A 14643-nucleotide genomic window follows, 5' to 3' on the forward strand; every position below is an offset into this window, starting at 1 on the left:
GCGCTCAAGCATTTAGGTGGTAAAGGAGCATCATGTCTGCATCTTTCAAATGGTTCAGGAAAAAATTACATGCATACATGTAAACAAAGAATGGCAAAACAAATGTGATAAAATGTTAACAGCTGGTAAGGATAAATGAGAGCTGTCTGTACTATTCTTGCAACTTTTCTGCAAATCTAAAGTGATTTCAAAATAAAAAGTTACACAAAAAGATGACTCTGGATTCAGACAGCAATTGAATTGAATTGAGCAAAGAAAGATACTTCTGGAAAAGAACTATATGGGCTGCCAGAACTGAAGAAACTGGTTAGGAGACTTTAGCAGTAATGCCTGTAAAAGATGGTAATGATTACAGCAGCACTGAAGAGAAGTGACTGAATTCTAGAGCTATTCGGAAGGTAAAAATGACAAGTCTTAATGAATGACTGGATAGGGGAGTGAGGAGAGACGCATCTCTAAGTTAAATCCCAGTTTTTTTGGCTTTTCTAACAGGATATCATTTACTAAGATAGGGTACTGTGTGGGAAAATAAGTCTGAGAGGGTCTGCTCTCCTCTTCTGAACCAAGTCTAATCATGAATTCAGTCTGGGGCACACTGAGTTTTGAAGTGCCTTCAAAGGAACATCCAAGGCATTTGGGATATATGAATCTGGCACTCAGAAGAGAATTATTAATAAAGAGATACATCTGTAAGTTATTGTTTGGATGTTTATCAAAGCCCTGAGCATTTATTAAATTCCTTGGGTGGAAACGCTGATGGCCAAGCACTGGATTGGATATTGGAGAATTCTGACATGTGATGGCCAGTTAGAGAAAGACGACTCTCCAAAGTAGACAGAAGAAGAGTCAGAGTAGTAAGAGGAAAACCAGGAATGCTTTCTCATGGAGGAGAGTATTGCCAAATGACCAAGGAGGATGAAGGCTGATGCCTGTGCATCACAGCTAGTGACATGGAAGTTATTTGTGACTTCAGTGAGAGGTGTTCTGGTGGGTGGTGTGGGCAAAGCACAAACTGGAGAGGAGTTAGCAATGCTGAAGTTGTGAGAAGGTAAAAAAATATTTTTTTGTGTGTTAGAAGTGACTGAACATAATTAAATGGGAAGGACTAAGTTAAGATGGAATGGTTCATGATAAAGGGAACACTATAATTAATAGTGTGATGGCTCTAAGATGGTGAGAAGGGTTGGAATCTAGGGAAGATAAAGGGATTCATTCATATGACAACTATTTACTGCACAGCTACTACATGCCGAGAACTGTTTTAAAGGATATAGTGGAGAACAAATAACATCCCTGCCCTTATAAAGCCTATCTTTTAGTGGGGAAAAAGATAACATATAAGCCAAGTATATATTTATGTATAAAGCAATGATAAGCACTACACAGAAAAATAAAGCAGGATGAGGGGAAAGGAAGAAACGGGGTTACTGTTTTCGCTAAGTATATCTCCAAAGTTTCTGAACTGAGGAAGGAATATACTTCTGGAAAAGAACTATATGGACTGCCAATCATCTCACTAGCGTGACCTCCCTCTGAGAGAAAACCAGTGACAAGAGGAAGGCAGAGTGGAAGTGGATTCTAATGCTGAGCCAGGATTGTGAGAAGGTAAGAATTAGGTAAAGACAAGAACGAACAGGAAAGGGAAAACACGTAGGAGGATGGTTTGCCCTATTTAGGTTTTGAACGCCTAGATAAGTCGTGGCCCCACAGAGCATGTAGGCCCCATTTGGGAAGCCCTCACAGTAACTTGTACTTTACATTTCTTAGTAATTATAAAAATGTATAGTTGTATAATGAAATTGTCAACTGTATAATCCTTTCTTCCCTGACAGACTACAAGCTCCGTGAGTAAAGGAAAGTTGTTTTGTTCATCTCTGTATCCCCGTGTGCAGCGCAGAGCAGATTCTTAGTAAGCACTCAGCGAATAAACATTTTATTCTTTGGTGGGGAAACAGACAATAACTTCAGGCTATTTTAATATGAAATAACTCATCACTTTTGTCAAAAAACACTTGATTCCTATAGTTGTGCGCATGTGTGTGTGTGTGTGTGTGTCCATGTGTGTGCATTTCCTCTTTTGTATAATATCTGTGGATGGTAAATGTATTTCCAAGTGCCGAGTGTGATTACAACTCAATTTTATCAGCTTTGCAAAAAATATAAGCTGAAATTATCTCTGCCCTTGTCCTCATCACCTTATTGTAGCCCTCACCTCAGAAAAAAAAGAAAATCAATGGTTGATTTTTAATTATACTTTTTCTTGATGGTTCACAGGGTTATCATTATGAATAATCATTGCACCCAGTGATATTTTCAGGAGTGAATGAGATACATTAGATGGCTCACTTAGCTTGCTATGCTTTTAAGCTCTTAAACCTGCCCTTGTATGGGGTAGCACTTTTTGCTACTGGGAGCATATGTGCTTCTAAAAGTTACCACTTCTTTTAAAAATTGCTGCTTCTAAATAACATCAAACTCCCTAGATGAGGTCTTAGAAGAGGAAACAGTACTGACTATAGGCCTGGGGTAATCTATCTGCTTTATGACATAGACTTTGGCTTCATACACGATTCTATGAAATCTACAGCTGACTAGTATAAAAATAATGCATAGATACCTATCGAAAAGAAACGTCAGGCTCTACAATGTCAAGTCCCTGCAAAGGCAGTTAAATGATTTTGAAATTCAATTTTTAGACTCATCAGCTGACCATTTATCAGCTCGTTTATGAATTAGAAAGAGAGATGAAATATACATGACCTCACTTGCACTGAGCAGTTGCAGGAATATTTTACAGAAGCTCAGAGTTATAATAAAGAAGTCAATCAATAAATCAATACAACACTTTCCATCAACCCAGCCAAAGGAAATTATTTTGATGAACATTCTGAAGAGAACAAAGTAAACTTAGGACAACACACAAGGTACTGGTAACCTTTATATTAAGAGGTACCATCTTTCAGCAAACTAAAGCTTATTTTGTCTCAGATGCATCAGCACATACCTTTGAACAAGTGGCAAAGGAAGGAAATTGAGGGTGGAAGTCATGTCCAGTCCACAGTCCAACATAATCGTGGTTGATTTGAATTTGAGCACATTGCATGGTAAGGTTGGGTGCCCCGACAGGCAGTACTGAAAAAAATTAAGTCATTTTCATCAATTATAGCAACAGCCTAAAAAGTACAGTAAATTAAGTAAAACCGATCATCTCTCATAAGAACAGTGTGTAAATCCAGAGAACTTTCTATGTGGCTTCCTCCCTTTTACAGCTCTGAATATCACTTCCCTTAGCAGTTCAAAACACTCACGCGTCTCATATCATATCCTATTTCTCGTAGGGTACCAAGTTATACCTCAAGCAAGTACAGTTTTGGAGGGGCCATAATTATTATACATAGAAGGTTTCTAGGCTACAGTTACCGGTTCCACTCTCACACGACACTTCCAAATTCCCACTATCTTCCTGCACTTAAGTACACTGCCTAAAGCTGTGGAAGTCAATTCAATTCTAAGCTGGATCCTCAAACTATGCTACAGGTTTGGTTTTCTCCTCCTGTAAATAAGCCGAGTGATTTTCCTCAAAGAGGAAATGGTAGGGAAGGGGTAATAAACAAGCATCAGTATGGGGTGATGGCTCAGCCTTGTCAGAAAAATGATGCAAAAGGACAAGTGACTTCCCTGATGTGCAGATACTAAGCAGGAGTGAGGGACACCTACTACCAACCAATCAAGAGTCTCTTGTCTGTGACAGCAGACCTCAGAAGTCAAAGGGGCACAAGCCACAGTGGAGTTTCAAAGGTGAATGATGAAGCAAGACAATACACTGACCTCAAACATTTCTCATGTCCTCCTCAGTGTAGTGGGGATGACGGATATGCCACACTGAAAATTATTTATATGGGATATACTGTGTGTCACCTTTCTTAATTTGATTGCTGCTCTAAAGAAAATAAATGAAAGAAAAGGGAGGGGAACAGACCTTTTCCCCCTTTTAAAGTCATTCCATAGAAGCCTCCCTTGAACAGCAAAGCCCAGAAAATGTAAGGACCAATGTTCTTTATCCTTTGACGAGCACATTCTTTCTGACTTAAGTTCAAGTCCAGTACCAGTCAAGGTAATGTGACATCAATGCTTGGCCCCACATAGCCACAGTAATTCGAGCTAAGTCATTTCAGGTATTTGTTGCTTTGTTGGTTCTGTGATAAGATAAATTCCCTATTTTCCTCAAGAGGATGTTATAGGGACTGATGATGTTTTAAAACTGTATGTTCCAAAAATGATAAGGCCAAGAGCCAAAAAACTATGGGTATTTTGCAAGCTTCTTCATTCCAAGTTTATGCATGATGATTATATTTTCTAAGCCAAAATTCACAACTTGTGGTTGGAAAGGGTACAAAGCTACTTCTAATGAAAATGGTACAGATTATTCAAAATTCTAATTGTCCTAAAAAACAGTCCAGGATACGTGATTTGGGTAATTGTACTTTTCATAAGTTCATTCTTTGATAGGAATCAGAATTACAGAAAAAATCTCCCTACTAATTAAGGCAGAGATATCCATCCTTACCCCCATCCACCTACCATCTGGCTCCCCGTTGCTAGCTTGGTCTTTATGCCTATCTAAGAATTATTTGTTAAAGATAAATTGTCTCCAAATGAATACAAAGCATAATGTTAAACTTGCCCCAAACATAACAAATGTTCTAATAGGAGCTTTCCTATATTTCTCTTTTTTTTAAAAATCAGATGTTCAGAAAAACCTAAAAAGAAATAAAATGAAATGTATATAACGGTTATCTCTAGGTGGAAAGATTATGACGTGATGTTCTTCTTTCAGCTTCCTATTTTTTCCAAACGTTTGACAATAAGCATTTACTTCATTGTATTGGGGAAAAAATGTGATTAAAATCAAACTGAAAATCTAGTCAGCCACACTGAATGATAAAATCTTTATCCTCATTTTAAACTCTAAATTATGGATAGCAAGTTATAGCAAAGGACAGAAGATTGACATGCAAAGGTGCTGCTCAAACAATTTGAGGTGAAGACAGACTATATTTGCTCCTGTTATACCAGGATAAAGAAAGGTGAGGAACATTTTATAAGGGATCCATATCTGAATGGAAGGAAGATTTTCAGAGTATCTACTAAAGGACTGCCAGACCTTGATCTCACTAGCCCCATTTTTATGGATGAGGAAATTGAGCTTTACACAATTGTCTATAAGAGCCAAAGACACACAGCAAGGTCCCGACTTCAAAGATCCTGCTCATGTTTCCCAAAGTGCACCACTCGCATTGGTTCGACTGAGTCTCCTGAGACAGAGTGACTGGCCCCACATCACACAACCAGTAACTCAGGCAGCTACAAGGTTCCTGAAGTTTGTCTCCAGAGATGTTGTTTGCACTTTTCTAATACGCTGCCTACAATCACCAAGCAGGGTTGAGACTAATACATGAAAGCATTAACTAATCATGTGATTTTAATTTTAAAATCAGAAATCTCTATTACAAAAAGCTTGAAGAATAGCAGAAAGAAATATATTACCCACAATCATCTTTCGAATCCCTGTCTTTTGTCATATTTGTAAAAGCTGTAACTTTAGTGCATATACTGCTCTGCATGCTGCTTTAAAAACACGTGACAACTTTTCTCAATGTTGCATCATGCTTCATTTTTATTAGCTGCCTAAGTACATATAGTATCGCTTTTTAATCATGCCCTTACTGTCACACTTCGGGTTGTTTCCAGGCGCTCCATTACAAACATGGCTGTGGTGATCACTTCAGGGCTTAAGGTTTTTTCCATATTGGACTATTTCTTTAGAAGATTCCCAGAAATGGCATTAACTAGGTCAAAAAATATGAGCATTTTATGATTCTTAAAATATGCTGCCAAAATGCTTTCCAAAAAAGGCTGTTCCTATTTACGATGTCATCAGTAATATATCAGAATATGTTTCCCTGCTTATTCTCATCAGCATTATGGTCAAAACTATCTAGAATCTACACCAAAATGCAGCTGTAATGTTAGCAGTAGCTATCCAGAAGCAACTAAACAGCCCTAAATAGGAAAGTCAACTACTTAATAAATGGCTTTAATTTTGAGAAGCAGTTTAGAGAAATGATTTAAAGCAGAGGGTCTGAAGACTGCCTGGGCTCAACTGATAGTGCTCAAAATTCATGTGTGATTTTGGGAAAGTTATTTAATTGTGCAAAGACTCAGTATCCTCATTTGGAAGATGTAGTAAAAGAAGCCACTACCCTCCCAAAATTGTGAGAAAGAAATGAATGGATAGAGCGCCTGACACAGAGTATGGTTTTTAGAGAAGCAATTCTATTCTACAGTGGTATTCACTAATGCCTCAGACATTTGTATATCCCACAAGACTAAGTAAAGCAAATGAACAATTTTACAAATACTATCCATTGCTAGTCTGTTCTCCAGGAAGATTCAGTCCATACTGAGTTCAAAGTGAATATTCTAGCCAACATAAGGTTTTATGGTTTTTATTTTTTTTCTAGCATGTCAAGCATATAGTAATGCTTTCAAGTTAATTTTATTTCCACTTAATAACAAAGCTGCAGGTTTTGTGTGATTTACTAACTACATTTCCTTGCGCGTCTGTTGATCTTTTTCCACTGAATGAATGAAATCTGGTTTCACAACTTACACATTTAACATATATCTGCACTGTTTACATTTTGTGGATTTTATCAGTTATACTTAGTACATTCTTCCCATTCTATTACTTTCATCAACAAACTTTTATTATGGAAAATTTCAAACATACAAGTATGCAAAATTAGTATAATGAACTTCCACTACTCGGGACTGAACAACTATCCATATTCTGCCTTTCTCTTTGCTGCCTTCCTTTTGATATTGACACCCTTCTGCAAAATAGCTATTATGTTGACCAACTTTTCTAATCTCTGAAAATAGTTTTCATAAATAGTCCTAAATTGATCTCTTATCCACAACTGGAACAAAAACATGAGTTCATTTTCCTAAATGTCCTAGGAAGATTCATTAAAAGTGATTCCATTCACCTGTATTCTTGGTTTATAATACCTCCAAGTCCTGTGATAATTTGAATGTATTTCTGAATTCTCTATTTGGTCCACTGATCTTTGTTTTTGTTTTCCATTTTTATCCCCAATGCTATGAAGTTTATGCCTTGTAATATTTTCAAATAAGTTAGGGTGACTAGACTTCAATTACACAAAACTAATTTTCCAAGGATGTAAGTGGAGCTACATTTAGTGAATGCAGACATTTCTCTGAGCCAGAAGCAATGCACTGCTTTTTTAAAATTAACTTTATATTTTTCCTCCTTTACAGTGTAAAATGTTGTATTGAGTTTAAAACCAACTATTCAATTATCATTTACATAAATGCATATCTTCACTTTTCATTTTTTATTTAATTTCTGCTCAGTTTTATTAAGTTTGATCTGGTATATATTTTAAATCTCTGCAGTTGAATGTGAAGCTGATTAAAATATACATTTAGGCTATAGACCTATAAGTGATGCTCCGGATGCACTTTGCAAGTTTATATTGTTTCCAATTTACTCACTTCTAAATATTATGTAATTTCCATTGTGAATTCTTCTATGAAGCACAAACTACTTAGAAGTGTGAGCATGCTGTGTGTTTAGTTTAAAATCCAAATATACAGGTAGTAATGGTTATCTTTTGGTTATTGATTCTAATTTTATTGTGCCGGAGAAGAGAATTTGCACAACAATTTTGGACATTTATTGAAACTTGTTTTGTGACCCTGTACACTACAGACAGTTGACATTCTACGAATGGTCTGATGTGTATGAAAATTGAAAATATATAATCTAATTGTTGTATACAGAGTTTAGTATCTTCTTTAAATCTCCTATATCCTTACCTGCTTGAGTCTTAAAAAAATTTGTCTGTTTCTCTTTGTAATTCTGTCAGATTTTGCTTCGTTTATTTTGAGGTTACAGTGCTAGGTACATAAGGGTCAGGATTATTACTAGTGGATGGATACTTTTAAATCATTATGTAATACGTTTTTTTGTCCTAAAACCTACTTCTAGATTTGCTTCTAAATAATATAGCTATACAAATTTTTCATTTGGTGAATCATTGTCTCATGTGTTTTTAAAAATAAAAGCTAAAAATGAGTTAAAAATGAAAGCTTTGCAAGCTACAATAAACCTCATATCCCCAATTTGAGAGGTAACCATCTTTGACTCTTTTGGTTTTTCTTACAGCTACTTCTGTATTTCTCTATAACATGGTTATTTCTTGATTTCTTGGGTTTTAGTTATTAGGTATTATTGATTTTTTAATACTATGGAAGCTATCCATAAGTTAATGCTTTTGCTATGTTCTATAGCCAAGATATGTGTTCCTTATCACATTCAAATAAATGCACATGAAGGCAATTTCCAAATTCCTTGGACTAGATAATAGAAATTTCTAAGGAAAGAAAAGTTAGTGTAACAGATTAAAGTACTTATCAGTACCATTATTAAAGTACAACGTCATGGTTTAATTCTGTGTTTTTCCCCCTCAGTGCTATGTAAGTAAAAAAGATGTCTCTTAACAGTAATACAGTCAATAAATTGTTTTATATTATTTTTATAATTAATGATTATTTACCAACATTTTATCTAATTTCTTTGCTCATTAATCCTTCTTGTATCCTATTTCTTCCTTTGGGTTTAACTTCCCTCTTCTTGAAACATATCTTTTAGTATACCACCTTCAGTGATGGTATTCAAAAGGGAACCTCTTATATATTATTGCTCTGGGACTTCTTAATTTTGACTTTACTCCTCAACAGTGATGGTGATGGAATTATAGGGTTGCAAATCACCTCAGAACACTAAAGATATTATTTCTCTATCTTCTGGCATCCATTACTGCTAATGAGAAATCTGCTGCCAGTCTAACTGGTATCCCGTTATAGGCTGCTGCTGCTAAAATCTTCTGGTTGTTATTAGTATTCTGATCTTTCATTAAGATGTGCATAGGTATGACTGACTTTTTCTTTCTTCTTTACTTCCTTTTTTTTTGGTTTATGCTTCCAACATATAACTCACCTTTTACAACTGTGAAAAACTGTCAGTCATTATCATTTTGCATATCGACTCTCTCCTAAAGTTTCAATTAGTGGAAAACCTACTAAAGGTATGTTGTAATGTTTCATTTTACTCTGTCTTCGTAACAATATTGTCCTTTCATACTTTGTTTTTTAGCTCTGTATAGTGCATTCTGGATACATTCTTCGGTTTGCCAGTCCTTCCTTTAGTGATGTCAAATATACTATTTAACTCACCTACTAAAATTTTCTTTTCAATGACTGTTTTCATTTCTAGAAGTTCTCTTTTCAAATAGCATCTTGCTCTTTTCGTTGGTTTGATATCTTCACATAAGACTTTAGTCACTTTAAAATATTAATTTTAGGATCTCCATCAGATTGTACAAGTGTCTGAATTTCTTGAGAGTCTGGGTATGTCTGCTGATTCTAAATCATGGCAGATTTCATTACTGTTGTATTAAAATATTGAATGGTGAGCCCATCTCTGGTGGGGCTGTATCTGTGGGAATCCTAAAGGATAGGGCAGGTTCCCAAGAAATATCACCATTTTGAAATCAATTTTTATGTTGATTTCTCAGTTTGAATATCCAAACTATAGAGGGGAGCATACAAATCACACTTTCAACACTCTCAACACACTGGCCCAAACTCCTTATAAAGAAAATCTTTACTGCCTTCATGAGCAAGTGAATGATATTTATATTTTTCTAGTACTCCTTTCATTGAGGTACATAGCGCTTGGGGGTGTCTGGTTACTGATTCTGAAATATGTTTTTCTCAATACGGAATCTATTACTAAGAAGGCTCACATTATAACCTCAGCTTTCAGCAAATCTAATACTTGAAAAAGCTGCTATGAAGACAAATATGACAACCAGCCAACTTAACCTCACAGAAATCTTCAAAAGCAGTTATGAACTACTGTAAACTTTGTTAAAAACACACACACACACACACACACACACACACACACACACACACACACAAGAATCCGGGAAATGAGTAATTTGGTAAATGTGGAAATTAGGTCACATGGCAAAATGAATTTTAGCAAATTGGCTTTGAGGAAGAAGTCTGTCTTTTGCAAAAAGAACCATGGACTAAAACATATGTGTTCTTTTCCCTAGTCTTGTTTAAAATAATTATATTATACATACTTATTATGATATGGTGTTTATTAAGTGTCAGGTGCTCTGCAGGAACTTCACAATTAACTCCGTTAATCCTAAGAATACTCTGAGGCAGTAATTATTTACTCATCTTACAGATGAAAAAAATGAGGCATAGAGATTATGAAACTGCACATGGTACCAAAGTTGTAAGGGTGTGCCAGGATTTGAACCCAGGACAGTGAGATCCAAAGAGTGTACAATGAATCACACCAAATACTGCTAATACAGGGAGAAAGCAACTGTCAGAGACCAAAAACATGCCCCTCTACGCTCCCACCCCCCAAAACCCCCCACAAACCTTACAGAGATGATGTGCTCTAAAAGGTCACTCGGAGTTGATAAAGAATGTAGACTGAATTTACAATCTAGTTGTGAACAATGAAAATTAGTTAGCTGACTAATGCAAGACAAAGGTCCCAAGTTGATTAAATTATCAAATTGGTCTGCAATCAATCATAAGCAGTAATTTTCTTTTGTTGGGTTTTCCTTTCCACTCAAAATCCAAAAAAGTGATAGGATCGATTCTCCTACTGGAGTTTTATTGCTATAACTGCCTTTAAATATCTGTAATATAACCAATAATCCTAGGTTGAGTTAATGTCCAAAGCTCTTTAATCTTGTTTGGGAGAACTGCACAGCATCAAAAAACAAAACAAAACAAAACAAAACAAACAAACAAAAACAAAAAACAAAAAAAACAAAACTGGTTTTCATAGGCAATAGTATTAATAAGTTGTAAATGACTTCACCGATTTTTTCCATCTTTTTCTGCTTTCTCTAATAAACCAACTCATATGCCACTGTGGAGATCAATGAGCAGAGAAGGTGTTTTAGTTTGCTTTTCTCCCTGGCAGTGGAATAAAGAAGTGACTTTGGTTGTTTCTGACTCAAATACAACATTAAAAAAAAAAAAATCAAAAACTTTTAGCAAGCTGACTTGTGTAACAGTTCTGCTTCCTGGTATATAATAAAACCTACTGATATAATTCATACAGAAATGAATATAGGGGAAAATAAACTTCTGTAGATTCAGAAAATGTGTTTGAAAACACTCAACACTGATCCAAGGCAAAAACTCCTATCAAACTATAAAAGGAAGGGTATTTTCTTTAAGAGTTTCTAACCAAATCCTACATTATAGTTAATGATGAAGCATGAGAAATGGTTCAAGTCAAGAACAAAACAGGGATACCCACTATGATTGCTTAAATTCAACACTGTACTGGACATGCTATATAACGCAGTAAGACAAGAAAAGTAAAAGATGAAATGATTAGAAAGAGATAAAACTGTCAGTATTCACAGATGATATAATTAGAAGACATTCTAAAAACACACTACTACAATTAATAAGAGTTCATCAGGGTGCTGGATACAAAAATCAATGCACCAAAATTAACTGAGTTCTTACATGCCAGCAATAAATTAGTAATAGTAAAAGAATTAAAATACCATTTATACGGCAAAAAAATATATATCAGAGAATAAGAATAAAAATGGAAGTGTAAAATCTTTACCAAAAAATTATAAAACTCTACTTAAAGATGCTAACTGTACAGGAAAAAAGCTGTTGCAAAAAACCCAGAGTTTTCACTAATCTACTTATTTTTAGAACTTAATTGTACAGGGGAGTATTTGAGATCTTGCTCTCCAGCATATGTCATCAGTTTGGGTCAAATAAATTCTAACAGTAGGATGTTACACTGGAATAGCTAATGGACTAATGAAACGGGAATGAACAGTTCAGAAATAGGCACATACCTACCGAAGAGGCTGACATATGGTAAAAGTAGCATTACCAATACAAGGTGCTCGGAAAGTTTGTAACCCATTTGGAAAAAATTTCTTGAGAAACAGAAATGAGGAAAAAATAGAGGTCAATAAATGAAGATATAAAAAGATGCTCAATATCTCTAGAATTTAGACTGGCTAAAATTAAACAAAGTGATGATACTAAATGTTGGAGAAAATGTAGTAAAAATGGCGTATAAATGGGTACAATCACTCTGGAGAATAATTTGGCACTACCTAATAATGCTGACTGTATAGATACCTTAACATGTACTAAACTAATGAAAGCATACATGGGTATGATACACAACAACTTGAGGAAAGTAGTAACCTCTGGAAAGGGAGGAAAAGCAAAGGTTGTTGATTTTAGCTTTAGATATAACTTACGTCTCTAAAGAGAGGGAAAGGAATTTGATCTCTTCCCTTCCCCTAAAAAGGGCAAACCATTAACATCTAACGTTAGTAATGAGTGCAAGGGTGTTTATTCTGTGTTGTTACCAGACATTTCCGCAGACACCAGAATTATGTAATATACCTTTCCTGCTATTGTGAAAATCTGTAGTGCTATTTTCCTTATGACAAAAATCTCATGGTGCAAAATGAAATCTAAGAGATTATATTGAATAAATATTTTACTATTAGTACAGCATTTGTTAGTTATACTTGCTAGTTCTCAAGGAACTTGCTCAGTAGTGATAATGGCCCATAATTTTCATTTTGATATTACACTTGTCCCGATGCAAACTGAACAAGACTTAAAACTACTGAAATGGCAATGGCAATGGGATAAAGTGAGAACGTACCTTACGAGAAAGATGATGCAACAAGATATGGCCTGGGGGCCAGGGAAAGAAACAAAGGTAACTCCCAGATTTTTAAAATTATTGAGATTATGTTGATAACTTTAATGAACATCTTGATGTTTTCTAGTCTTATAAAGTATGGTAAAACACTTTTCTAACAAGATTCAGCAAGTCTTCATAATTTTATGATAAAATTTTCAAATGATATTGATAATTATCTAATTACCAGAAATGTCATATTAATACGATAGCTATACTTGTAAAATATACATATTCATAAAAATACACATCAATGCTAACACCTGAAAATGAATTCTAAAAATAAAAGTAGACCCAGGGTTACAGAGGAATAGGAATTGGAAATTTCATTGTATGAATTACCTTCACTATTAATAAGAATTACTGACAAATACTTTTTATCCAGTATTTAATTAGCTCCTTCCTAACAACTGAATATTATTAATACCAACTTGAACGTCAATGCCCAAGATCACATAGTTAATAATAGACTGAATTCACACTCAAACCAGCACAAGTTCTAAATGCTTTTTCTTAAATCATTCCACTAATATATTAGGAATAAGAAAAACAATGAGAGTGTACTATGCAAAGAGCAACAGACTTATTATGGATAGGATGGCTGGATAGAAAAAAAATCTAAGAATCTTAGAAATAAAAGTAACTATAGTTTTTCCTATACATCTTTTCTAACTTCCCACTTAGTGCTGCTTCCCTATTATATCACTATGTAACCCTTGCTATGTTACTTCTAAGGCAGACAGCTTGGAATAGACCAATAAGGGAGTGCATTAAATTAGTCAGTTCAGACTACTGACACAGTCATTTCCATATCCCTGAAAAGTTGTATGCTAGCAATAAAATCCCCCAGCTTTCTTTTTTTTAATTTAGTTTTTTTCCCCATAGTCTAGCTTATGCAATTCGATTCTTAGCTTACATAAAAATCATAAAATATTAGAGTTAAAGGGGCTTTGAACTCAAATGGATCATAAAACTAAAAATAAGAGCTAAAACAATAAAACTAGAAAAGCACTGTCCAATAGAAATATAATGTATGCTACACACATAATTTTACATTTTCTAGTAGCTAAGTTAAAAAACTAAAAGGAACAGGTGAAATTAATTTTAGCAATATACTTCATTTAACCCAATATCTGAATTATTATTTCAACACATAATCAATATAAAACACTAATTTTTTTGTACTAAATTTTCAAAATCTAGAGTGAACTTTACACTTATAGCGTATTTTAATTCGGATACTAAATTTTCATCTGAAATATCTGATATGCATTTAGGCTTCATAAATAAAGTAGATCCTCATACCCAAGTTCTAACGAACGTATTAAAAATTTTCAATAAACTGATTCAAGTACCAGCTTTTAAAGTTAAATTAAAATGGAATGTAATTTAAAATTCAGTTTCTTGGCCACACTGGTAACACTGTGAGTGTGAATAGCCACATGCAGCTGGTGAATACCGAATTGGACAGGGCAAACTATAGAAAAATGGGAAAATCTGTGTGCCTTGGGTCAGGCAAAGATTTCTTAGATTAGACACAAAAAGCGGGAACCACAATTGGATATCAAAATTTAAACTCCTGTTCTTTGAAAGACACTCTTAAGAAAATGAAACTAACCACAGCCTGGGAGAAACTATTTGCAAAACATATCTGATAAAGAACACAAATACAAAAAATAAAAAGAATTTATTTTTAACTTGAGTACAAATGATGCCATAATAATGGGCAAAATATTTGAATAAACACTCAC

General features: G+C 34.6%; 1 protein-coding gene across 2 annotated transcripts in view; it reads right to left on the reverse strand.

Annotated features, from left to right (window-relative positions):
- INTS9 (integrator complex subunit 9) overlaps positions 1–14643 on the reverse strand; it is an 81525-nt gene that overhangs the window by 52119 nt on the left and 14763 nt on the right. For both annotated transcript variants that reach the window (XM_036233584.1, XM_016144675.2), the window contains one exon: positions 3005–3132. In XM_036233584.1, the coding sequence (XP_036089477.1) occupies positions 3005–3069 (65 nt within the window). In that variant the 5' untranslated portion in view covers positions 3070–3132. The remainder of the gene's footprint in view (positions 1–3004; positions 3133–14643) is intronic.

This window comes from Rousettus aegyptiacus, unplaced genomic scaffold, assembly GCF_014176215.1.
Source record: "Rousettus aegyptiacus isolate mRouAeg1 unplaced genomic scaffold, mRouAeg1.p scaffold_m13_p_16, whole genome shotgun sequence".
Lineage (NCBI taxonomy): Eukaryota > Metazoa > Chordata > Mammalia > Chiroptera > Pteropodidae > Rousettus > Rousettus aegyptiacus.